Here is a 26,948-nt window from a genome sequence, read left to right as displayed (position 1 = left end):
GTGACAAATTGCCTGTTTATTTAAAGTGGACTTTGTGGACTGAAAATCCTACCCAAAGTGTACCAAAAACCTCCAAAAAGCGCTGTGCAGTGTTGCGCTACCAAGAGGAAGAAAATCGCCACATTGGAGTGTGGTTTTGTGGACTTTTTACAATCCTGCTTGCTGTCAGTGAATAGACAGCGTTTCTTGCTAAAGATGGCCGCTGAGCTTGCTGAAATAACTGCTGCGTCATCTTCATCCCGAAAAGGCGGGAAAAATTGGCGCCTTTCTGAGAAAATAGCGGGAAGGAGTTCAAGGTCAGGCGCCACTGCTTATCTGGACATTTGCATGTCTGCCAGCATGGACACCGCCTTCCATATACTGGAATACCTGGGGGGCGGCCTCCCAGTGCAATGGGAGGAGCTGGCTGATCTAATTGACGCGACCCTATCGCTCTCCAGAGAAGGATCGAGCATGTTGGAAAGTGAACAGAGCATTGCTGCAGCGTCCGCGCCTGACATACCAGAGATGTCTGATATTGGTGTAGAGCCAGAGGAGGCTCCACCGGCCTACTCTCCGGGACCGGAGAAACCCGCCTGCCGCCCAAGGGAGAAAGAACCAGAGCCCTGCTATGGCTCGTGGAGAGACGTCTTTCAGCCCTCTTTCAAATGGTCCTCACTCATGGCGGAGATCCGGGAGGCCGCAATAAAGCGAAATACCAAGACCAAGATCTACTATGAAGAGTTGACCAAGACAATTCATGAACGACACACCAACACCCAACCCCGCCTGGAAAGGAGAAAGGGAGTGGTGGTGTCCTTTGACAAAACCCGTGGCTACGGGTTCATCCAAGATTACCTGACTGGCAGAGACCTATATGTTAACAGAAGGTCTGTCAAGAGAGACTACCTCCCTTCCTATCAGCACAGCCTCCGCGAGGGAGAGGAAGTGGAGTTCACCCCTGCCGAGAGCCTGAGAGGCCCTTATGCCACTGCCGTGACCCGTCCCAAGCGAGAACCTGAGGACTGGGAGGCAGAAGAAGAAGACTACTCTGGCTGCGAGCAGGAACCGGAACGCTCTCCAGAGCCGGCCCATCACGCCTTCCAGGAGCGGAGCTCCTTCATTGGGCCTAACGTCTTCTGGCAGCCAACCGTGTTGGAAAAATGGGTGAGCCCTTACCCTTCCCCCGAGCTGCCTCGTCGGGAGAAGACCATGCAAGAGATGGAAAATCTAAAGGGACTTCGAAATACCTTTGAGGACATCCGGAGGGGTCGGAGACCCGATGCATCACCAGAACCTGCAGAGGCCGAGTCCGCGCCATCGGTGACTGTACCTGCGCCGGCGGCGCCAGCAGATGACCGCGACTCTGACACGGAGAGCATCGGTGAGCAAATTGTCCGGCTGGAGGAGAAGTTGCGGGAGCTGCGCAAGATCGCGACCGCCAGGATCTAGACGCCGCCGGAGAAGGACGAGGTAAGGGTGCCTGTCACCACCCGTAGACTACCTTCTGCTGCCACCGCTCCGCCAGTGCCCCAAAGAAGACCCCCTGTTGCTGTGAATTGCTGCACAGAGCCCACCGGACCGCTTGAGGCGGCGGTAACCGCTCCAATCCATCCCACCATTATCATGCCGGGACCGGTACGGTCCACCCAAGGGTTTACCCCTAGGCCCATGGGGCCAATATCTATTAGGGGCCCCTTTACTCTGCAGCTGCCCCCTAACACCGTTATGTGGGCCCATCCTCCTGTAGAGGACTACTACAGGCCATATTTGCCAGCAGGGTCAAGTGATTATGATATGCCTCTGTAAACCAGCCTGCTAGGCCTTTTGATTTATTTCATCAATGAATGAGGGTATTAACCCTTCCAGGACAGGAGTCCTATGTTCCTGGTCGTTTGTGGCGACTGCCAGTTCATCCACGGCTCAGTGGTAGGTGTTGACCACTGAAGTAATAAAGCCAACAAAGCCAAGTTTGTTTCCAGGACCTCCTGCCTGCTCTTGCTACCCCCACGCCAAGTTGTGCCTGTTCCTTAGTTGCACCTTTTATCCTTCACCCCCTTTTCAGGTTGATCAGGGGTATTACAGCACTTGTTTTATATTCTACAATTTTATTGTGCAACTTCATACTAAGGAACCGTGCCCGGAGACAGACTCAAAAGGACCTGAGCCTCTGAGATTTTTTCTCTTTTAAAAGGAAATGTGCCCAGAGATGGACTCCACCGCATGAGAGCCTCTGTGATTTATTAGGAAAATAACCTGGGTACGGACTCATGTTTGTTCTTTGAGCCTCCAAGAACTTTTATAATGTTTTATCTATTTTGCTGTTCTATTATAGACTTATTCATTGTCATGGACTATCCTGGTTATAATGTTACGCTGTGCCAGGTCAGCGCCCCAGTTCCATTCACTATCCTGAGGAGAAGAGAACGACGCCCCTTGTCACCACCCTTCACCTTTGCCAATTGGACCTGATATGAATGTAAATGCAGATGAATTACATGTATGTATGCCTGCATGTCTCTTTTTTCTGTTTTAGGTAGAGATTCCAGTTAGGCGAGCCCTGATGGAGTACGAGGTCGTACTCAGCTTAAAGCAGTGGGGTATGTAGTGTACGGGGACTGTAATGCCCGTCACTACAAAAGTGTCACTTGGTGTGCTGTCGTCCCCCCTTATTTATGGGGAAGTTGGTATATGTCATCTTTATAAATTGTCATGTAATGTAATGCTATGTATTTCCCTGTTACTGTGACACTTGCATGTACAGGCCTGCTAGGGGTGTCATTCCAGCTTCTAGTCACTAGAGGGAGCTAGAGAGCCCCAGTTTATATAAGGCCCAGTCAGGGAAGTGAAGGAGAGTCTAGTCTAAGTGTCTGTCTAAAGCTGCAGCCTGTAGTCTGAAGCTGGAGCTTAGACTATGTCAGAGACAAGTCCAGGCCTGAAGCCTGCGGACCAGGAGAGGGTATTGCAGTCCCTGTAACCGGGTTCCGAATCCAAGGAGAAGGTTCCCCTCCTGAATATATATATATGCAGAAGCAGGAAGACCACTGTTCAGAAACTTCTAGAGTCTGAGGAAAGAGGGAGAGAGACAGAGGCAAAGCTCAGAGAAGCAAGAGGTACTCAAGATAACAGAGGAGGTACTTTATAAAGCTAAAACCAAGTATATACGCCAGAGTTAAGGTATTGGGCCTTGGAGAAGATTTGCTATGTTCCAGGATCAGTCAGAGATAGAGTGCAAGCTCCTGTACTGCAAGTCCTGTGTGTTTAACACTCTGTAGTCACCTTGCTCAATCTGTATTGCCTGCATCAACCGTATTGAAAAATCGACTGTATGCAAAGGAACTGCGCTTCCGTGAATGTCTCTATATTTAAAACTACTAAAGTTTGAGTTCTGTTTTAACATCACGGTGTTCCTCATTTATTCCTGCTATCAGCAAACGGCGTGCCACCGTTTAATTGGCACTGGCGTCACGAACATTTTCCTACCATCACCTGCCTATGCAGAGAGTCAGCCGTCTCAGGTTAGTGTCTATTGCACTACTACACCCAGAAACACTATTAAACACAACTTGAGTACGCTGCATACTACTTTTTGATCGATTGATATTATGTTTTTTGTGAGGTGAGGTGACAAAAAAAAACTGTTTTGGCATAACTTTTTTTTTTCACACCGTTCACTTGATGGGGTAGATCATGTGATATTTTTGTAGAGCCAATTGTTACGGATGCGGTGATACCAAATATCTCAATTTTGTTTCGAAAAAAAATCATGTTTTTGTGTTGCAATCTTCATAGAGCCATATTTTTTTAGTTATTTTTCTGGCTATGGTCTTGTGTGGGGGCTCATTTTTTGTGGGATGAGGTGAGGTTTTTATTGTAACCATTTTGGGGTACATACGACTTTTTGATTGACTAAGATTATGTTTTTTGGAAGGTGAGCTCACAAAAAAAAAAATTTGTTTTGGTGCAATGTTTATTTATTTGTTTTTTACGGCCTTCACCTGAAGGGGGAGATCATATAACATTATTATACAGCTGGTCATTGTGGACGCGGTGATACCAAATATGTCTATTATTTATTTTTTCTATTTTTTAACATTTTTTAAATAACGATTTTGGAAGAAATTTTTTTTAAATGTGAACTTTTTTTTTCCAAACCACTTTCTTTTTTATTTTTAAAATTTTTCTTTTTACACTTTGTGTCCCCATAAGATCATACAAGACCCCTTGGGGGCATTTAACTTCATTTTTTTTTAACTATTGATATCTCCTGTAACTGGGGCTGACAAAGTAGCCCCAGTTACAGGGGAAATACACCCCCCAGTACAGCATAATACAGCGCTGTACAGCCTCAGTGCAGGACTGATCGAGGTCTATGGAAGGCCCGACAGCTCACTCACCCGGCCCCGGCCATCACATGACCACCAGGCTAGGACAGGAAGCGGCAGATCGCTTCCTGATCTGTATACAGCGATCTAGAAGGCAGGGACACCCAGGAACGGTCCCTGCCTTCTCTCTGGGGTGCCCTGCTGTCACTGTTAGCTGCAAGATTAGCGTGCAGCTCCATCTCTGAATGGATGTTCCAGAGATAAACCGACTGCCCAAGGACGTTTATAGTCAATGGGCGGTCAGGAAGTGATTAATATCTACCGGTATATTAAATGTTTTGTTTTAATGGTGGTGGCATTGTTATTGTATTGATTTACTTACGACTGTTCATTATCTGACTCACGGACAGTCGTCTTGCTAAATCTGTGATTTTATGGCTGGATTTTATGTCTATTGCCAGGTGTCTTCCAGTTACACTAAGGCCTCATGCACACGACCGTTGTGTGCATCCGCGGCCGTTGTTCCGTTCTCCATTTTTTTTCGCGGACCCATTGACTTTCAATGGGTCCGTGGAAAAATCGGAAAATGCACCGTTTGGCTTCCGCGTCCGTGATCCGTTTTTCCAGTCCGTGAAAAAAATATGACCTGTCCTATTTTTTTCACGGACAACGGTTCACGGACCCATTCAAGTCAATGGGTCCATGAAAAATCACGGATGCACACAAGATAGTCATCCGCGTCCGTGATCCGTGTCCGTGATCCGTGTCCGTTTTTCCTATCATTTTCAATGGAAACTTGACTTCGTTTTTTTTTTTCACTTTTCATGTCCGTGGATCCTCCAAAAATCAAGGAAGACCCACGGAAGAAAAAACGGTCACGGATCACGGAACAACGGAAATCCATTTTGCGGACCGCAAAAAAAAACGGTCGTGTGCATGAGGCCTTAGTCCTATTGCTACCAGGAAATGTGTCTAGCTCAGGTATTTGATGCTCCCTGGCCACTCTCATTTATTACAGACCGAGTGAACCTGTATTATGCAGTGTTTTATAACTTCTTTTTACCTGAAAGCGTGGGCGTCATACAAACGACACGCTCCCCTGCCTCCACAGACTGTGGTCCCCCACTTAAGGCAGGTTCTGTCAATGAGAGCCCCAAAGTAAATTGGAGCTGGGATTCCAGCTGCAGAAAAACAAAATACAGTGTAAGATTAGAGTTGGCACAGTAGAGGGGAAGCTGTGACTGTCACTGCAATGAGACTACTGTGGATCTATGGATGTCACAGTTATGGTTATGCACGGCACTGTGGCTGTCAATGTTATGAGGAAACTGTGACTGCCACTGTTATAGGGTTCGGTTGCTGTCATTGTCATTTGGCTACTGTGGTTGTCACTGTTATGATATGATGATGGTACTGTGGATATCATTGCTATGGGGCGCAGTGGCTATCATCAGTAAGATGGTAGCATTCTGACTGTCACTGTTATGGGGACACTATGGCTGTCAATGTTATGGGGGCACTGTGGCTGTCAACGTTATATGAGAATGGTGTCTCAGTAGTTCGTGTTTTTTGCAGTGATGGGGTTCTGGGTTAAATTTTGACCAATGGCAAAATCTGTGTGGAGTTCTCCAAGTTTTTGTGTGGGTTTCTTTTTGGTACTCGAGTTTCCTCCCACACTCCAAAAATCTACTAAGAGGTAAATTGACCCTAGTAGAGGTTGGGGATGAGCGCCTAATGTACATGGCAGCCGCTGACTCCCCTGCTCCACAAGGACCCCTGTGCTTTAGGTCCCTTGTGTTTATACGAGCACATTAATAATGTTTGTTGTAGTAAAACTCTGGCTGTCATCGTTGTGGGGCTCCTGTTGCCAGGTAAGTGACTTCCATTCTAATCACTTGTGACTTCCACTTACCTAAAGTTCTAATCAGAAACATGTAGATACCGATAGCCAGAGACCTTAGTGCTGGAGATACACACCTGCAGAGGAACAGAGAGGGATTAGAAGAGATAATGTGAGGCCTCTACACCAAGGACAAGCAACAAAGGAACAGGACAAGCAATGGGGCCACCGATTTAAATCCTTACCCGGTGTCTAGAAAGATTGTTCTGCCTCCCTCTCTCTCCAAGTAAATCATGTAGTTACAGACAGCACTGCCTTTCTGTCTATACTTGTAAATAATGTAGGGTAAAAAGTATTGTCTTCCTGTTTTCTCCATTAAATGAAGCCATAGATAGTACTGTCTTCCTATCTCTCCCTATCAATAATGTAGACATACAGCGCTGCCTCCCTGTCGTTCCTAGGAAATGTTATGGGTGCATACAGTATATTAGTGTCTTTCTGGTTCTTCCTGTAAATGATGTAGGAACTGATAATACTGCCTCCTTGCCTTTCCTTGTAAATGATATAGGTACTTATGGTATAGTACTGCTTCTCTTTCTTTTCCTGTAAATAACATAGGTAAAGTACAAATAGACTGCCTCCGTCTCCTGTGTAAATGATATAGGTACAGATAGAACCACTTGTCTACGCCTGTAAATGGTGTAACACAGACAGTACTGCCTGCCTGTATCTCCCTGTAAATCATGTAGGTATGGTTAGTGCTACCTTTCTGTGTCTCCTGTAAATGCAGCAGGTGCCAATAGTTTTTTTCCTTTACAGTGCCCAGGAAAATGTCCTTCATAAATGCTGGGACTTACCAGAGGACAATGACGTAGGAGGCAGGTCCACTGATTGAAAATACAAAAGTTGAGAGGGTTTGCGTGATGATGTAGATGAGGAACATTTTTTCACAATTGTCACCACGAGGACACGAGCCAAGCTTCATGGATGAATTAACTGATGGGAAGCCCATGGATTCAATACACGAGCAGTTCTGATAAACCTGTGACAACGTAGAGCATTATCATATACAACACACAGATTATTACATACACTAGACATGAGCAGATTGATTCCAAATTAATTGGATCTGTTACAAATTTCACAAAAATTCTTCTTCCAAATGAATTTAATGTTTTGGCGACTCACAAAACAGTGCCTGCCATTTTACAGTCTGTCAGCCAATCAAGTTATACTGAATCTTTTCCCATAAAACTATCCATCTGTTCAGCATCTCCTGATCGATAACATGGTGCCGGTAGCTTACACTGCATTTTCATGGTGACAGGTTCCCTTTCATTGAACGCATTGTACTGCGTTAACAAGCGAGTTTTCAATTAACGTTTGAGTCGTCTGGTTCCTACAATTTATCCACCTCCTCCGCTTCTTCCTCAATGGGCATCCCCCCCTCCCCCAACAAAAACAGGGCAGAGCATTGCTTTTATTTCACCTCCCCCTGGTCATATGTAGTGTTGAGCACGAATATTCGAATAGCGAATTTTTATGGCGAATATCGCCACTTTGAGAATTCGAGAATATTTAGAATATAGTGCTATATATTCGTTATGTCGAATATTCAGCATTTTTTTCCATCTGAACAAATGATTCCTCTCTGCTTCTTGCTTGTGGGCCAATAAGAAGGAAGCAATGTCAAGTTCACAACAATACTTAGTGCACCAATCAGTAATCTGTAGTCAGACCTGTTAAAATGTGTAAAAAGTTGCACGTAGTGCGAAAAAATATTCTAATCACTGCCGATTAGCGCAATCGCCAATATATTGGAGCACTTGATTCTATCTGCATATAAAGCTATTCTAATGTTCTGCCTTGCCAACCATTTTCTCCAGTCTCAGGAAACTTATACCAGCTTGAAAAATGTAGCCAAAATTGACCCATGCCTGTATTTCGCGTTAGGAATTCGCATTACGTGATTTTTACATTGCCAATTTTTCGCATTCAATAAAATAATCTCAAATTCGCGAATATATGATGAATATTCTACAAAATATTTCTGAAATATTGCGAATTCGAATATAGCCCCTGCCGCTTATCACTAGTCATACCGTATGTATAAACTGAAGCATTGCCATGCTGATTAACCTGGTGAGAGTAGCCACATAGCGGATCAGTTGCTAAAGTGCATCAAGCTGTAAATATCCCAATGGCTGTCTACCCGCCAACTACAACATGGTAACATGGTCAGTGACAATGGCAGGAACATCATGGCTGCACTGCATTGGGAGGAAATATCACATGCTCCCTTCATGCTCCTGCATAAATTTAGTAGTACAATGCTTTTTAAAAGAGCAATGTGGCTTGCAGAAGGTGCTGGCCATGTCCAGGAGACTGCACTTGCATTTCAGCCATTCTTATTTGACAAGAAACTCCCTCCTGGAATTACAGCAACAGAACGGTCTGCCACTGTGAGATTGTGGAACAGCTCTTCCTGTCTGATGTTTGTGCCTAATTGTATTGAAACTGTCATTTGGCATTTTGGGCACTAGAGGCCACTGTTTTGCAGCTACATCCAGCACACTCTGGGATATGAATATGCAAAGCAGATGATGACTCATGCAGTGTGCTTCTGAAGAGAACGAGGAAGTGGGAGCTAATCTGACATGGTGGGAGGATTTTTCTGGTAGAGACTGAATCCGATTCCATCCTGGCTTGCGGATGTCCGGGAGTGAATGGACACGTAGAGGAAGGAGATTAGCTGATGTCCCCTTACTGGATCCGGCTCTTTGAAAGGGAGATTGTTCCAGGAAGACCATTTACAACATGTGGGCAGAAGTCTGATTTTCAAGCAAGGCCACACGGTTGCTGAGAGGTTGGTGGCCATCCCGGGTAAGCGGCATCCTCGGGCTCAGAACGGACGCAGGTCAGTACACCTGGTTACTGATTGTCTTATACTGTGTGGCGCCTTAAAGTAACAGAGACTAGCCTAGGCCTTAAAGTAGTTAGATAGTTAGGGTTATATGTTTTGCTAGGCCTTACTGTACTGAACTGCGGCGCAGTATTTGACTTGCAGGCTCTGCTGCGTCTGCCACCGGATAGGTGTGTCCTCTTTAGCGGCACAGCACGACTTGCAGGCTCTGCTGTGTGCTCCATCGGACTAGGCCTGTCCCTCGGACAGGGACGGTGACTGTGGGCCTGGGGTATAACTTAGTCTGTGTATACTTATATTGTTGTGTTATTACTATTGTTACAGTAAAGTTTCTGTTCTTGCATATAATGCTGGTGTCAGTGTCGCTTTTCTTGTCTATGACTTTGCTTTATCCTGGGAAGCCTACCCCGGTACACGGCTTACAACTTGGCGTAGTCGGCAGGCTACAGCGACCGTTATGGACAGTGGTGCCGGATCAGGACCCAGCCCAGGGTGCACAGGCGCAAGTCCAGCTTGCCCCCAACAATATGGCTACCCCAGTAGGATACATCCCGGTAGGGGCAATGCTGCATCATCTGCCAAAGTATGACGGTAGAAACATGACATTGCAGGACTGGACTGAAAGGGTGCGAAGTGAGGTTAAAATATGTAACCTGACCACTGAACTGCGGGCAGAGGTTGCGTTGGGAGACCTAGAGAGTGACGTCAGGCGAACAGTGATGGTAAGGCCTGACTAGAGAAGATATTCTCCCTGATAAAGAGATCCCAAGGGGGGTGGGCCAAAGTGGTACAGTTACGGAGACACTTCTTTAACTGACCCCAGTGAGAGGGCGAGACCCTGATGCAATATTCCAATGCTCTACAGGAGACGCTGAATGAGATACAACGACAAGACCCTGAGGCCATGGGCGCCTTCCGGGAGGTGGACCAGGTTCTACGAGATAAGTTCATAGTGGGGCTCTCCAATAAATTCTTACAAGGCAAATTACAGGAGATGACCCGAACAATGGCCGACATAACATTCTACAGCGTCTACTTAGCCGCCGTAGAGCGAGAGGAAGAGCCCATACCTGCGGCGGCGAGAGTAGTGAATAGCACGCATGTTACAAGGGACCAGCCGTGGTCTGAAGAATCAGAGTCCTTAAAGGATGTGGTCCAGGCCCTGCGGGCAGAATTGAAATAGCTTCGGCTGGAAGTGTCCCAGGTAAAGGTAGAGCCGTCCCGGCCTACGGAAACAGTCCCCGCACCTCGTGCCACTCTATCCAGAACAACTCAGGTGAGGGGGCCGGTCAAAAGAGGGCCCCTCTGTTGGGCATGCCGAAAGTGCGGCCATATGGCTAGAGAGTGCCCAGAACAGGTAGCGTCTGAGCCAACGTTAAACTTCCGACCACTACAGTAGCTGGGCGTCCTGCGGCGGTGCACCAGAAGTTAAGCTCTCTGCGTGAAGAACATGATCTGTATGCCAGCAGCCCCATATTAGAAGCCGAGTTGGAAGGCCGGAAGGTCGGCTGCCTAGTTGATACAGGGTCAGAATGCACTCTTATGCCTCTGGAGTTCTTCGAGAGGCACTTCAGGCATATGATGGAGCCCGAAGACGGGAGCATCATCAGGCTGACGGCTGCCGATAACAGAGAGATGGATGTTTGAGGGATAGTCTGGATGCGGGTCTGACTGTTTGGGCAAGACATCAGCAAGAAATGGGTCGTGCTGGTGGACCATTCGTCCCGGAAAGGAATGGACGTGACCCTGGGCATGAATGTACTGAGAGACCTAGACCATCAACTCTATCCCAGGGAAGGGCCGAAGTACTGCCATCGGGCCACCACACACTGGCCTACCCAGAATGTCTTACAACAAATGGTGAGGAGCTGTAGCCTGAGAGAGAGTAACCTGTCCGGTCGGGCCATTGGAGACTTGAGGGTGCTACGGAGGACTCCGTTGAAGTTCCCACCTCGACAAGAGTGAATATTTATGCTGCAGGTGGGGGTGGGACGACGACTGACTGGACTGGAGGTCCTGATCAAGCCCGCTTATCAAGAAGAAACACAGATTCGCCCACTGGTAGCCTGGGCCTTTGCCATTGTGAAGGACGGATGTGTGCCTATATGTTGCTGTAATGTTGAGGACTGCGAGATAACTGTCCCCGGAAATACCCTGCTTGCCAAAGTTTATGTGTCCAAAGGGGGTATCGCTCAACGAAGGGGCTTCTCGCTACAGCCGGATAGGAGATCAGCCTGGACCTATGCTGTGGAGATCGATTCAAGGGAAGCCCCGACAGCGGAGTGGAACGGTCGAGTGATCATGGCCCGTATGGGGGTGGACTGCAGAACCCTGACCCCGGGGGAACAAAAGCTGCTGGAGGACACCCTTTGGGAATTTCAGGAGGCCTTCTCGAGACATGATGAGGACTTTGGGTGTGCTACTGCCTTCAAACACGAAATCCCAACCGGCGATGCTGCACCGATCAGGGAACGTTCCCGGCAGATCCCACCTAAGATGTATCAGGAGGTGAAAGACATGGTGACCAGCATGTTGGAGAACCGGGTGATCCAGGAGAGTCAAAGTCCGTGGGCTGCTCCAGTAGTCTTGGTGCAGAAGATAGATAGTCTCCAGTTCTGTGTGGATTATCGGAAGCTGAATGTTCAGGCCGTCCGGGATGCCTACCCCCTTCCGAGGATTAAGGAGTCATTGTCAGCACTAAGCCAAGCAAAGTTCTTCTCGACTCTTGACCTGGCTAGTGGGTACTGGCAGGTGCCGGTGGCCAAGAAGCACAAAGCCAAGACGACCTTCATTCTACCTATGGGACTCTACGAGTTCAACCAGATGCCCTTTGGCCTCTCCAATGCTCCGGGGACATTCCAGCGATTGATGGAACACTGTCTGGGGGACCTCAACTTAGAATCAGTGTTGATATACCTGGATTACATAGTAGTGTTTGGGGCCTCCTTTGAAGATCACCTCCAGAAGCTGCGACAAGTCTTGGGACGGCTATGAGACCATGGGCTGAAGATCAAGCCCAAAAAGTGCCAGCTGTTCCGATGGCAGATAGAGTACTTAGGTTTTTATTCATATGCAAATGAGCAATTTGAGCAACAAGAGGCGGGGCTGAATCATCTGAGCACTGCTATGTAACACCCCCCCTGTGCTCTGCACACTCCCTCCTCCCCTTGATGACAGGGCTAGACACGCTGAGGGAAGAGCTGTGTGCTAGAATGTAAATATCATATACACTATGTACTATAACGTCACCACGTTGAGATAACAATATTTATTTATATAGTGCCACCATATTCCGCAGCGCTTTACAATTTCATAGGGTTCATGTACAAAACAAAAGTAACTGGCTAATATACAACTGAAACACTTGGAGTCAGGGACCTGCTTGCAAGAGCTTACAATCTATGAGTAATTGGGGGTGACACATAATGTAGTTGATTGTGATAAGTAGTATTCAAGCCATTATTGAACTGAAAGCAGCGGTGTAGGCCGAATAGTCATTTTAGGTAGCTTTATAAGCATGCCTGAAAAGATGTGTTTTTAAGGCACGTTTGAAGGTGGAGAAGTTGTGAATTGACCTAATATTCCAGGGCAGAGTATTATGGAGGATGTTAGTCTTAGGTCACTAACAGAACGGAGAGCACGAGTAGGGTGGTAGACGGAAATGAGAGAGGATATGTATAGAGGTGCAGCACTGTGGAGAGCTATGTGGGTGAGAAGTTTGAACTGTAGTCTGTGGTGGATGGGCAACCAGTGAAGTGACTGGCACAGACTAGTAGCTTCAGTGTAGCGGGTGGATAGATAAGCCTGGCAGTAGCACTTAGGACAGACTGAAGGGGGGAGAGTTTAGTGAGAGGGAGACCGATTAGTAATGCGTTGCAGTAGTCAGGACGAAAATTAATCAAGGCAACAAGAGTTTTTACCGTTTCCACTGTAAGAAAAGCGTGGATTCTGGCGATATTCTTGAGGTGCAGACGACAAGAGCATACAACTGATTGAATATGGGGAACAAAGGAAAGATCTGAGTCAAAAGTGTCCCCAAGACAGCGGGCATGTTGCACAGGAGTTATGATAGTGCTTCAGACTGAAATTAAAATATCAAGTTTAGGTGAGTTAGTAGATGGGGGAGAGCCAAGAAGTTCAGTTGAGAGGTTTTATATACAGAAAGGACATGATGTTAGAGACAGCTGCCAGACAATTACTGGTGTTTTGGAGTAAAGGAGGGGTGATGTCAGGGGATGAAGTGTATAGTTGGGTGTCGTCAGCATAGAGATGGTGCCAAAATCTACTGATAGTCTGTCCAATAGGGGCTGTGTAGAGGGATAAGAGTAGAGGACCTAGTACTGAGCCCTGAGGAAAGCCAACATCAAGAGGAAGAGGAGAAGAAGAAGAGCCAGCGAAAGATACACTAAAGGAGCAGCCAGAGAGATAAAAAGAGAACCAAGAGAGAGCAGTGTCCTTAAGGCCAATTGAGTGGAGCATGGTGAGGAGGAGTTTATGGTCTACGGTATCAAACGCTGCAGAGAGATCCAGAAGAATCAGTAGAGAATAGCCACCATTTCTTTTTGCTGTCAGGAGATCGTTAGACACTTTAGTAAGGGCAGTTTGTGTAGAGTGAAGTGGGCGAAAGGCAGATTGTAAGGGGTCAAGAAGAGAGTTTGCAGAGAGATAACTTATTAAGCGAGACTAGACAAGATGTTTAAGGAGTTTTGAGATAAAGGGGAGGTTAGAAACAAGTCGGTAGTTAGCAGCACAGATCGGGTCAAAAGATGTTTTTTTTAGTAGTGGGGTATAACAGAGTGTTTGAAAGAGGAGGGAAAGATACCAGAAGAGAGAGAGAGGTTACAAATTGTAGTTAGGTGAGTAATGACAGCCGGGGGAGGGACTGGAGGAGGTGTGATGGAATAGGATCACTGCTACAGGTTGTGGGTCGAGAAGAAGAGAGAAGCCTGGAGACTTCTTCATTAGAGATGTCCCGAACTATTCGCCGGCGAACATCGCTTGTTCGCGTTCGCCGCGGCGGGCGAACATATACGATGTTCGGTCCGCCCCCTATACGTCAACAGTCAGCAGACACATTCCAGCCAATCAGCATACCCTCCCTGCCAGACCCTCCCACCTCCTATAAAAAAGCAAGGACGGCAGCCCTCTTAGATTCATTCTGAAGCTGCAGTGTTAGGGAGAGTGCTGCTGCTGCTGCTGAATTAATAGGGAAAGCGTTAGCTAGGCCAGTGTTCTGTGTCCACTCCAGTCCTCAAAGACTCATCTGCTGTAAGGACAGCGTCCTGACAGCACCCCAAAAAGCCCTTTTTAGGGCTGGTACATCAGTCTGCTTTTATTTATTTTTTCTATATATATTTCAGTTGCCTGCCCATGTGTGAGAGGCCACATGCCCACAGACTGTACTGTGTGCACACCACTCATATAGGGTGGCACAGTACCTTGCAGATAAAAAAGTCATTAAATTTTTCCTCTGTAATATAATTGCAGTTGCCTGCCAGTGAGTGTCAGGCCCACAGACTGTACTGTGCCCACTGCCCACCACTCATATAGGGTGGCACAGTACCTTGCAGATAAAAAAAGTCATTTAATGTTTCCTCTGTAATATAATTGCAGTTGCCTGCCAGTGAGTGTCAGGCCTACAGACTGTACTGTGCCCACTGCCCACCACTCATATAGCGTGGCACTGGCACAGTACCTTGCAGATAAAAAAGTAATTAAATTTTTTCTCTGTTGTATAATTGCAGTTGCCTGCCAGTGAGTGTCAGGCCCACTGACTGTACTGTGCCCACTGCCCGCCACTCATATAGGGTGGCACAGTACCTTGCAGATAAAAAGGTCATTTAATTTTTTCTCTGTAATATAATTGCAGTTGCCTGCCAGTGAGTGTCAGGCCCACTGACTGTACTGTGCCCACTGCCCACCACTCATATAGGGTGGCACAGTACCTTGCAGATAAAGTCATTTAATGACCTTCAATGAGATCAGTGAGGACGAGGAACGGGACATGAGTAGCTCGGCATCCAACCTTGTGCAAATGGGGTCTTTCATGCTGTCATGCCTGTTGAGGGACCCTCGTATAAAAAGGCTGAAGGAGAACGACCTGTACTAGGTGGCCACGCTACTAGACCCCCGGTATAAGCAGAAAGTGCCTGAAATTTTACAGAATTACCGGAAGTCGGAAAGGATGCAGCAGTTCCAAAACAAGTTAAAAAGTATGCTTTACACAGCGTATAAGGGTGATGTCACAGCACAACGGGAATCTAACAGGGGAAGAGGTGAAAGTAATCCTCCTCCTCCCACGACCACGCCGGCAAGGACAGGACGCTTTACAGACGTGTTGATGGAGGACATGCAGAGCTTTTTAAGTCCTATGCATCGCCACAGCCCTTCGGAGTCCACCCTCAGACAACGACTCAACCGACAGGTAGCAGACTACCTTTCCTTAACTGTAGATATCGACACTCTGAGGAGCGATGAACCCCTTGAATACTGGGTGTGCAGGCTTGACCTGTGGCCTGAGCTATCCCAATTTGCAATAGAACTTCTGGCCTGCCCCACTTCAAGTATCCTGTCAGAAAGGACCTTCAGCACAGCAGAAGGTATTGTCACTGAGAAGAGAAGTCGCCTAGGTCAAAAAAGTCTAGATTACCTCACCTTTATTAAGATGAATGAGGCATGGATCCCGAAGGGACTGACAGTGGGGGATGCATTTGACTAAAAAAGGCCTGATGAGATGCCTTGGGCTAAAAATGGTCCCCACGCTGCTGTATTTAATCTCTGCATGCCGGATGACTTGCGTGACTTCTCCGCCACCAACTAGGGTTCAAGCCGCAATGTTTTAGTGCACTTTCTTGCCTGGAAAACATAAATTTTTCCGGCTGCAATAATACCACATTTTTCAGGCATGTGTACATGCCTAATTTTTCTGACCTCTGGTGCTGCACTGTAGCTGCAAAAACAAAACAAAAAAAAAGGCACATACATGTGTCAATTCCCCTTCGTGATCGTTACCTTGTTGTGGTGAAGGGGCTTGCGTATCACAATGAGGCGATCACCTCTATGAGTGTGTTGGCAATGTTGGCACACCCCAGATGATAAGGTCGTTGCTTCATTGTGAACAGACCAAAAGCGATCGGCTGGATAATTTTTCCTAGAAAAAACATTAATTTTCTTTGTGATCATCTAAGGGGATCATTAAAGCCTACTAGGCCAACAATGGGCCCACACTGCAGAATCATTGTTTTCTGGGTCACTTAACTGTCACTGAACTACCTCAGCACGACCATAGGCTTTGAAAAATCGCCATCGCCTGCAATCTCCCAAACGTGCGCACGAGCACAGTCATAACTACACCAAGATTGACGCATAGAAGAATAAAATTTATGTCATGAGTGTGTCAACTATTGACAACTCTTTGCGGTTGTTTGTGGTGCGTTAAACGGGGAGTTTGGTCTGTCAGAGTTTGGTCTGTCACTGTGAAGCGGGCGTAACCCTTACACTACCTGATCGATACAACATCATACCTGATCGTATACACACACTGGATGTTTTAAAGCACGTTATTCCAAACAATTTAGGAACGTTAGGTGATTTATGCCCTTTATGGATTAAAACCCGACTCTGCGTCAACTACGTAATTTTCCATGGGAGTTTTGCCATGGATCCTCCTCCAGCATGCCACAGTCCAGGTGTTAGTCCCCTTGAAACAACTTTTCCATCACTATTGTGGCCAGAAAGAGTCCCTGTGGGTTTTAAAATTCGCCTGCCTATTGAAGTCTATGGCGGTTCGCCCGGTTTGCCCGTTCGCGAACACTTGTGTTAATTCGCGTTCGCCGTTCGCGAACGGAAAATTTTATATTCGCGACATCTCTATTCTTCATCTGTTATAGGGCCAAAAGAGGAGAGAGAGAGCATGTGGAGGAATGGGAGGGAGGAGGACTGAAATTATTTGGGGACTGGGAGATTATGTCCTGCCGGATACTGCCAATCTTGTCTCTGAAGTAAGTGGCCATGTCATCAGCGCAGAGGTCAGTGACAGGTTCTGGAACTTTAGGGATTAGAAGGGAATGAAAAGTGTCAAAGAGTCGTTTTGGTTTATTTGAGAGTGAGGAGACCTCTTAGGTTCTTAACAGTATAACTGAACATGCCCTACATGAACTTGCATGAAATAAACATAACTACTAATTTAGTAAAAAGAAGGAGACTGAAAAATATGGTATATAAAGACAGGCATATTAACCACCATCACAAAGAAAAGGATAGTGTTATGAACTATATGGCAGAAATGTAGGGAGGTGTTGGGCGGCAGGCAGTGGCGTAGCTATCGGGGAAGCAGGGGAAGCGACTGTTTCGGGGCCCGAGCTCAGTATGGGCCCTGCAGCAGTAGCAGGGGTATGGCTAGCAGGGCCATATTTCTAATAATAAAAAAAAATGTATTTATTTTTTATATATATACACAGTATATATATATATATATATATATATATATATTTCCCATCTCTCCCTGCCTGGGGAAGGGGTGTCGTGACGCTGCGCAATGAAACAAGAGGAGAGGAGAGGGGAGAGAGGGATTCTCCTACCTCTGCGCTGCTGCATTGTGTTATCCAATTGGTGGAGCAGCAATGAGCGGAAGCTGCTGCTCCACCAATCATTTCAAGTAATACTTCAGTCACAACAGGGCCCACTCCCAGACTCCTAGAAGCTCCAGGTAGACCCTGGATGTGACCGTCCGCGCTCCTGCCCGCCTGGCAGGCTGTCTCTCTTACCTGCCCAGCCGCCTCACTTGTAGTGCCAGCTGACCTCCTGCTCAGCCCTCTGAGCATTGCTGCAGCCTGCCTGCCAGCCAATGCTGCCGACCTTCAGACTCACTGCCAGCCTGACCAACAATGGTGAGTCTGTGCCCCCTGCCCTGTACTATGGCCCCTATGCTGTATTCTGCCTAGGGTTGCCACCCGTCCGGGATTGACCCGGACAGTTCGGGTTTGTAATCCTGTGCCCGGGTACAAGCCTTTCTTAGACCCGGGCACAGGATTATTCATTCAAACTGCAGACAGTGTGGACGTCCGACCGAGACTGAGTCTGATCGCATATTTAAGCTGCCTGTCACTAGTGACTCACTCACTGCGGCGGCCGGGTGATCAGCTGAGCGCAGCGCTCCCCCCAGTCTACACTACAGTGATGCCTGTGGCTGCCAGGAAGTGCAGCGGCTCACTCACTGTTCAGTATCCGGTGTCCTCGCTCCTCCCCTGCCTCCCAGTCCCTCCCTCCTTCTCTCTGATAAGGAAGTCAGGTCCACACAGGAAGTGACATCAGAGAGAGAGGCAGGGAGGGAGAATTGAAATCATTCTTTTCTCCAGTCCAGCAGCTCCAGGCTCCAGCAGCCTGCCCAACTAGTGCCCACTGTGCCCTGCCTGCAGACAGTGCAGCAGTGGTTTTTCAACCTGACCAAGACAGTCCTGAGTCCTGACACCGGATAATCAGTGACTTCGAAAAAGGTATAAATATAAAACATTTGAAGTATGTATGTAACAGTGTTTAAACAGGTTTCTGAATCTGTCAATCAGAAAAAACTTTATGTTATGTAGCTGACTGACATTAGCGATGGGCTGATGTCAGCAGTACATAACTCCCTGCCTGCCGCTGCCGCTGTTCTCTTAAAATAAAGACTTATAATATGCTAATGAGCCTCTAGGTGCTATGAGGCCGTTGTTGCAGCACCTAGAGGCTCCGTCTATTCACCCTTTGCCAGTGGCACGCCCATGTCCAGTTGATTGACGTCCGAGTTCTCCTCTTCGTCCCGTAAATCCCGCGCCTGCGCCGAATACTAAACAGGACGGCGCAGGCGTGGGATCAGGGGATCGCGGTGCGACAGTGACCAGGGGTAGAGGTGGGACATGGGCGTGGTTGGAGGTGGGACATGGGCGTGGCTGGAGGCAGGACATGGGTGGGGCCTGGAAGGGGGCCCTCCCTTCTGTTCGGGTTTTGCTTGAAGAAAAGGTGGCAACCCTAATTCTGCCTCCTGCCCTGTACTATGTATCCTATGCTGTACTGTGCCCCCTATGCTGCAATGTGTGTGACCCCCTGCCCTGTACCGTACCCCTATGCTGTATTGTGCCCCCTGACCTGTACTGTACCCCCTATGCTGCACTGTACCCCCTATGCTGTATTGTGCCCCCTGCCCTGTACTGTGTCCCCCTATGCTGCACTGTCTCCCCCTGCCCTGTACTGTATCCCCTATTCTATAATGTGCTCCCCTGTCCTATACTGTACCTCCTATGCTGTATTGTGCCCCCTGCCCTATACTGTACCACCTATGCTGTATCGTTCGTTCCACCTGCCCTGTTCTGTGCCCTCTTTGCTGTGCCCCTTATACTGTACTGTGTCGCCTGCCCTGTACTCTGCCCCTGCCCTGTACTGTGCCCCATACCCTGCTCTATGCCCCATTATAATACCCTGTAGGAGGCACATTACAGGAGCATAAGGGGATACCCCTGTACTATGCCTTCTAACCTCTACTAAGCCCTCTAATACCCTATACTGTGCCTACTAACCTGTACTATGCCCTCATACCCTGCATTGTGCCCCCTTACCATAGCCTGTACAGTGCCCCTAATCATACCATGTACTGTGCCCTCTTATACTGTGCCCCTGGTCACATATCACATACTTTACTGTGTCCCCTTATACCTTGTTATCCAGTCACTGTATGGCGGTGCTATCCAGTCACTGTATGGCAGCATTATCCAGTCACTGTATGGCGGTGTTATCCAGTTACTGTATGACGGTCTTATCCAGTCACTGTACTGCGGTGTTATCCAGTCACTGTACTGCGGTGTTATCCAGTCACTGTATGGCAGTGTTATCCAGTCACTGTATGGCAGTGTTATCCAGTCACTGTATGGCGGTGTTATCCAGTCATTGTATGGCGGTGTTATCCAGTCATTGTGTTGTGGTGTTATCCCGTCACTGTATGACTGTGTTATCCAGTCACTGTATGGCACTGTTATCCAGTCACTGTATGGCGGTGTTATTCAGTTATTGTATGGCGGTTATCAAGTCACTGTATGGCGGTTATTCAGTCGCTGTATGGTGGTGTTATCCAGTCATGATATGGAGCTATAACGTAACAGTGTTTTGTTATCCAGTCATGGTATGAGCTATTATCCAATATGGTGGTATTATTTCATCTCTATATGTTGGTGATTATAAAGTCACTAAATCTATTATTATTCTGGGGTAGGGCTAATATCTTTACAGTATTAACTGTAGATTCCAGTACATGATACTGTGGAGTGAGCCTTGTAGAATACAGTCCACACCACTGATCACCAGGACCAGGCTGTGCGCTCTGCCAGCCTTCTGTACTATAGCATGCAGTACATTGCAGCCTCCATTCTCTGCCTCTAGTGCTTGGCACTTGGCACTATCATGGCACACTAAGGCCAGTTTCACATCACGTTTTGCCATTCGTCTAATGTATACATAAAATGTATATGTTAACAAATGCCTCAGACTGACACCATACAATGGCATCCGTCACCATAGAGTCCCATTGTAAAAAAAATAAAATTATACGTTAACGTATGCGTTTTTTTTAACAGAATTAGCAAGGTGCTGCGCTTTTGTATCCCTTTTTTTCCAACGTTTACATGAAATGGAAGGCAAAAAATATGCACACATACAATGCCAGGATAGTCATGAGGGGGGGGGGGCATACAAACTTTTGCTGTGGGGCCCAGTCAGTTCTAGCTACGCCCCTGGCGGCAGGTGTACCATGGATAATTCCAGAGATCCCCAAAACTTTGGAAAATCCGCTAAAAACCACAAGATTGCCATTTTGCCATCTTTTATAGCAATAAGTTAAAAGGGATAACCCCCATTTTATAAGGAACTCCTCTTTCTCTCAATGCAACAAGGGTGGTTTCAGAGCCTTGCACAGTTGTAATGTACGCCTGGCCAAGTCTGGTAGGATGAGAATGGGTACACCCCTAAACTGAGAGGCTCAAGGTTCTCTGGCTTTGTTTAATATAGCATCTTTATCTTTTAAAAAAGTGATTTCTGCATATTATGTCTCTGGGACTTCTTGGGTCTAAAGGCTTCGGACCCAAAGCGAACTGAATTCGGTCTGTTTCAATAAAATTATCTGCAGAGCGCTGAAGAAGATCACTGAAGAATTTTCATGCACATGCCTCCAACCTACAAGGTTCAGTATCCTCACTCAAGCCCCTAATTTGGAGATTATTCCTCCTATGGCGATTTTCTATATTGTAAAGGTGGGTAAGAATGTCAGTACTTTGTGAGGAATGGGACTGAAGGACTAGCTTGTATGAAACCATGAGTCCTTATTAGTAGGCCATGCTCCGGAAGAAGAGTCTGTGGAAAACTGTTTCATTCTCTCAGGATTGCCTTCTGCTGTCAATGAGGTAGGATATCATCATCACCGCATTACTTGGGCTGGGCAGTTGAGAAATGTCTGGACGTGCTGTATTAGCAGAGAGTTTTCGAGAGCTCAGAAACCTGGCATCTCACTGCAACATCAACAAGCCACACTGAATATAATTAGTGTTGAGCGAGACTGCAGGGACAGTGCAGGTTGGCCGTAATTGCCGTGTGCATCTTGTTCCCCTGCTGCCACAATCCTAGGTAATCTTTTAATTTATACATAGAATTATTGTGCCTCAGTATTAAAGTGCAGTATAATATATTGCCGTCTGCATCTTGTTGAACCACTGGCACCTTCGCAGTTAGTCTGTTAATTTATACATAGAATTACTGTGCGTCAGTATTAAATTGCGGTGTAATATATCACTGTCAGTATCTTGTAGAACCGCTGGTACTTTTGCAGTTAATCTGTTACATTAATGATACAGTTACTGTACACTATGGCCAACAGATAGTTGCCTGGGCCCTCAAAATGAATGGGCAGTGGCGAAAATGTTGCTGTAGCCGGCACAAGTAGCAGCAAAGGAAGAGGTGGCGGTAGCCACTGTCATCCATCAGTCGTGTTTTGACTGGAATGGTTGACTCGCTCTTCAACATCATCTCAGGTGATAACAGATTCAGTACACACAGCCAGGAATGGGTGGGTTCCTCTGACACCATGCTTAGTTGGTAGGTCCCAGGAACTGCCTCTGTGCCCTCACCTGTCCAGTGCAGCCGGACTAAAAGCGCAGCCTAAGGGGAGGCTGACATGAGAGGTTGGGGGGACGAGGGGATGGCAGGGTTAACAAGGAGTTAGAAAGAAGATAGGAATAGGTTAAGGAAGTAGGGGGCCGGGTTAGCATAGAGGGCGGAGCTTTAAGTTTAAAAGAAGAAGCGGGAAAACGGGCGCCATTTTAGGTTTAGAAACTCCCACCCACCCTCCCCTTTTTCTGGTAGGTTTGCGGGGGGGGTTTGGGGTATTTTGGGTCAGGCTTTTGGGTAATTGTTTGTCATAGCAGTCTGGCGGTAGGAGGTCCTGGAAGACGGTGGTAGGGCTTGGTGCATGTGGATGGGAGGGCCTCAAACGGTGGGGCTGGACTCCCAGGTGTGGAAAGTTGGTTGGTTTCAGTGGGTGACCATCACTCGGTGTCTCCGAGCTGGAGTGATACGGCTGGAGGCAAGGTGGCTTAACCGGGTGTTTGGAGCACCAGCTGGAATCTAATCGGGGCTTCTAGGACCTCCTTCGTCAGGGTTTATATATATATTGTTATATATATTGTTATATATACACTCACCTAAAGAATTATTAGGAACACCTGTTCTATTTCTCATTAATGCAATTATCTAGTCAACCAATCACATGGCAGTTGCTTCAATGCATTTAGGGGGGTGGCCCTGGTCAAGACAAGCTCCTGAACTCCAAACTGAATGTCAGAATGGGAAAGAAAGGTGGTTTAAGCAATTTTGAGCGTGGCATGGTTGTTGGTGCCAGACGGGCCGGTCTGAGTATTTCACAATCTGCTCAGTTACTGGGATTTTCACGCACAACCATTTCTAGGGTTTACAAAGAATTGTGTGAAAAGGGAAAAACATCCAGTATGCGGCCGTCCTGTGGGCAAAAATGCCTTGTGGATGCTAGAGGTCAGAGGAGATTGGGCCGACTGATTCAAGCTGATAGAAGAGCAACGTTGACTGAAATAACCACTCGTTACAACCGAGGTATGCAGCAAAGCATTCGTGAAGCCACAACACGCACAACCTTGAGGCGGATGGGCTACAACAGCAGAAGACCCCACCGGGTACCACTCATCTCAACTACAAATAGGAAAAAGAGGCTACAATTTGCACGAGCTCACCAAAATTGGACTGTTGAAGACTGGAAAAATGTTGCCTGGTCTGATGAGTCTCGATTTCTGTTGAGACATTCAAATGGTAGAGTCCGAATTTGACGTAAACAGAATGAGAACATGTATCCATCCTCTGATGGCTATATCCAGCAGGATAATGCACCATGTCACAAAGCTCGAATCATTTCAAATTGGTTTCTTGAACATGACAATGAGTTCACTGTACTAAAATGGCCCCACAGTCACCAGATCTCAACCCAATAGAGCATCTTTGGGATGTGGTGGAACGGGAGCTTCGTGCCCTGGATGTGCATCCCTCAAATCTCCATCAACTGCAAGATGCCATCCTATCAATATGGGCCAACATTTCTAAAGAATGCTATCAGCACCTTGTTGAATCAATGCCACGTAGAATTAAGGCAGTTTTGAAGGCAAAAGGGGGTCCAACACCGTATTAGTATGGTGTTCCTAATAATTCTTTAGGTGAGTGTATATTTATATGGATCTTTACATGTTATCTTTGTACACTGCTCAAAAAAATAAAGGGAACACTTAAACAACACAATGTAACTCCAAGTCAATCACACTTCTGTGAAATCAAACTGTCCACTTAGGAAGCAACACTGAGTGACAATCAATTTCACATGCTGTTGTGCAAATGGGCTAGACAACAGGTGGAAATTATAGGCAATTAGCAAGACCCCCCCCAATAAAGGAGTGGTTCTGCAAGTGGTAACCACAGACCACTTCTCAGTTCCTATGCTTCCTGGCTGATGTTTTGGTCACTTTTGAATGCTGGCGGTGCTTTCACTCTAGTGGTAGCATGAGACGGAGTCTACAACCCACACAAGTGGCTCAGGTAGTGCAGATTATCCAGGATGGCACATCAATGCGAGCTGTGGCAAGAAGGTTTGCTGTGTCTGCCAGCGTAGTGTCCAGAGCATAGAGGCGCTACCAGGAGACAGGCCAGTACATCAGGAGACGTGGAGGAGGCCGTAGGAGGGCAACAACCCAGCAGCAGGACCGCTACCTCCGCCTTTGTGCAAGGAGGAACAGGAGGAGCACTGCCAGAGCCCTGCAAAATGACCTCCAGCAGGCCACAAATGTGCATGTGTCTGCTCAAACGGTCAGAAACAGACTCCATGAGGGTGATATGAGGGCCCGACGTCCACAGGTGGGGTTTGTGCTTACAGCCCAACACCGTGCAGGACGTTTGGCATTTGCCAGAGAACACCAAGATTGGCAAATTCGCCACTGGCGCCCTGTGCTCTTTACAGATGAAAGCAGGTTCACACTGAGCACATGTGACAGACGTGACAGAGTCTGGAGATGCCGTGGAGAACGTTCTGCTGCCTGCAACATCCTCCAGCATGACCGGTTTGGCATTCGGTCAGTAATGGTATGGGGTGGCATTTCTTTGGAGGGCCGCACAGCCCTCCATGTGCTCGCCAGAGGTAGCCTGACTGCCATTAGGTACCAAGATGAGATCCTCAGACCCCTTGTGAGACCATATGCTGGTGCGGTTGGCCCTCGGTTCCTCCTAATGCAAGACAATGCTAGACCTCATGTGGCTAAAGTGTGTCAGCAGTTCCTGCAAGACAAAGGCATTGATGCTATGGACTGGACCGCCCGTTCCCCAGACCTTAATCCAATTGAGCACATCTGGGACATCATGTCTTGCTCCATCCACCAACGTCACGTTGCACCACAGACTGTCCAGGAGTTGGCAGATGCTTTAGTCCAGGTCTGGGAGGAGATCCCTCAGAAGACCGTCCGCCACCTCATCAGGAGCATGCACAGGCGTTGTAGGGATGTCATACAGGCACGTGGAGGCCACACACACTACTGAGCCTCATTTTGACTTGTTTTATCCACTTACCGCTAAGCTAACGCCGAAAGGTGTCATCTCTGCGGCGCTCCCAGGCTACGCTAACGCCGATTGGGAAGGGAAGGTAAGGAGTGGATCTCCAGCCTGCCAGCGGCGATCGTTCGCTGGCAGGCTGGAGATGTGATTTTTTTAACCCCTAACAGGTATATTAGACGCTGTTTTGATAACAGTGTCTAATATACCTGCTACCTGGTCCTCTGGTGGTCCCCTTTGTTTGGATCGACCACCAGAGGACACAGGTAGCTCAGTAATATGTTGCACCAAGCACCACTACACTAGACCCCCCCTGTCACTTATTAACCCCTTATTCACCCCTCATCACCCCATATAGACTCCCTGATCAGCCCCCTGTCATTGATTACCCCCCTGTCATTGATCACCCCCCTGTAAAGCTCCATTCAGATGTCCGCATGATTTTTACGGATCCACTGATAGATGGATCAGATCCGCAAAACGCATACGGACGTCTGAATGGAGCCTTACAGGGGCGTGATCAATGACTGTGGTGATCACCCCATATAGACTCCCTGATCACCCCCCTGTCATTGATTACCCCCCTGTCATTGATCACCCCCCTGTAAAGCTCCATTCAGATGTCCGCATGATTTTTACGGATCCACTGATAGATGGATCGGATCCGCAAAACGCATACGGACGTCTGAATGGAGCCTTACAGGGGCGTGATCAATGACTGTGATGATCACCCCATATAGACTCCCTGATCACCCCCCTGTCATTGATTACCCCCCTGTCATTGATCACCCCCCTGTAAAGCTCCATTCAGATGTCCGCATGATTTTTACGGATCCACTGATAGATGGATCGGATCCGCAAAACGCATACGGACGTCTGAATGGAGCCTTACAGGGGCGTGATCTATGACTGTGGTGATCACCCCATATAGACTCCCTGATCACCCCCCTGTCATTGATTACCCCCCTATTATTGATCACCCCCCTGTAAAGCTCCATTCAGATGTCCGCATGATTTTTACGGATCCACAGATAGATGGATCGGATCCGCAAAACGCATATGGACGTCTGAATGAAGCCTTACAGGGGCGTGATCAATGACTGTGGTGATCACCCCATATAGACTCCCTGATCACCCCCCTGTCATTGATTACCCCCCTGTCATTGATCACCCCCCTGTAAAGCTCCATTCAGATGTCCGCATGATTTTTACGGATCCACTGATAGATGGATCGGATCCGCAAAACGCATACGGACGTCTGAATGGAGCCTTACAGGGGCGTGATCAATGACTGTGGTGATCACCCCATATAGACTCCCTGATAACCCCCCTGTCATTGATTACCCCCCTGTCATTGATCACCCCCCTGTAAAGCTCCATTCAGGTGTCCGCATGATTTTTACGGATCCACTGATAGATGGATCGGATCCGCAAAACGCATACGGACGTCTGAATGGAGCCTTACAGGGGCGTGATCAATGACTGTGGTGATCACCCCATATAGACTCCCTGATCACCCCCCTGTCATTGATCACCCCCCCTGTCAGGCTGCATTCAGATGTCCGTATGATTTTTACGGATCCATGCATACATGGATCGGATCCGCAAAACACATACGGACATCTGAATGGAGCCTTATAGGGGGGTGATCAATGACAGGGGGGTGATCACCCCATATAGACTCCCTGATCACCCCCCTGTCATTGATCACCCCTCTGTAAGGCTCCATTCAGACATTTTTTTGGCCCAAGTT

General features: G+C 47.5%; 1 protein-coding gene across 1 annotated transcript in view; it reads right to left on the bottom strand.

Annotated features, from left to right (window-relative positions):
* Nucleotides 1-26,948, bottom strand: part of LOC121003602 (solute carrier organic anion transporter family member 1C1-like) — a 216,530-nt gene that overhangs the window by 10,676 nt on the left and 178,906 nt on the right. The window contains exons 12-14 of the mRNA XM_040435465.1: nucleotides 7,002-7,186; nucleotides 6,217-6,281; nucleotides 5,368-5,485 (exon numbers count right to left, since the gene is read on the bottom strand). Of these exons, the coding sequence (XP_040291399.1) occupies nucleotides 5,368-5,485; nucleotides 6,217-6,281; nucleotides 7,002-7,186 (368 nt within the window). The remainder of the gene's footprint in view (nucleotides 1-5,367; nucleotides 5,486-6,216; nucleotides 6,282-7,001; nucleotides 7,187-26,948) is intronic.

The sequence above is a fragment of the Bufo bufo genome, chromosome 1 (genome assembly GCF_905171765.1).
Source record: "Bufo bufo chromosome 1, aBufBuf1.1, whole genome shotgun sequence".
Lineage (NCBI taxonomy): Eukaryota > Metazoa > Chordata > Amphibia > Anura > Bufonidae > Bufo > Bufo bufo.
Note: the sequence above shows the minus strand (reverse complement) of the source record. Positions and strands in the feature narration are given on the sequence as shown.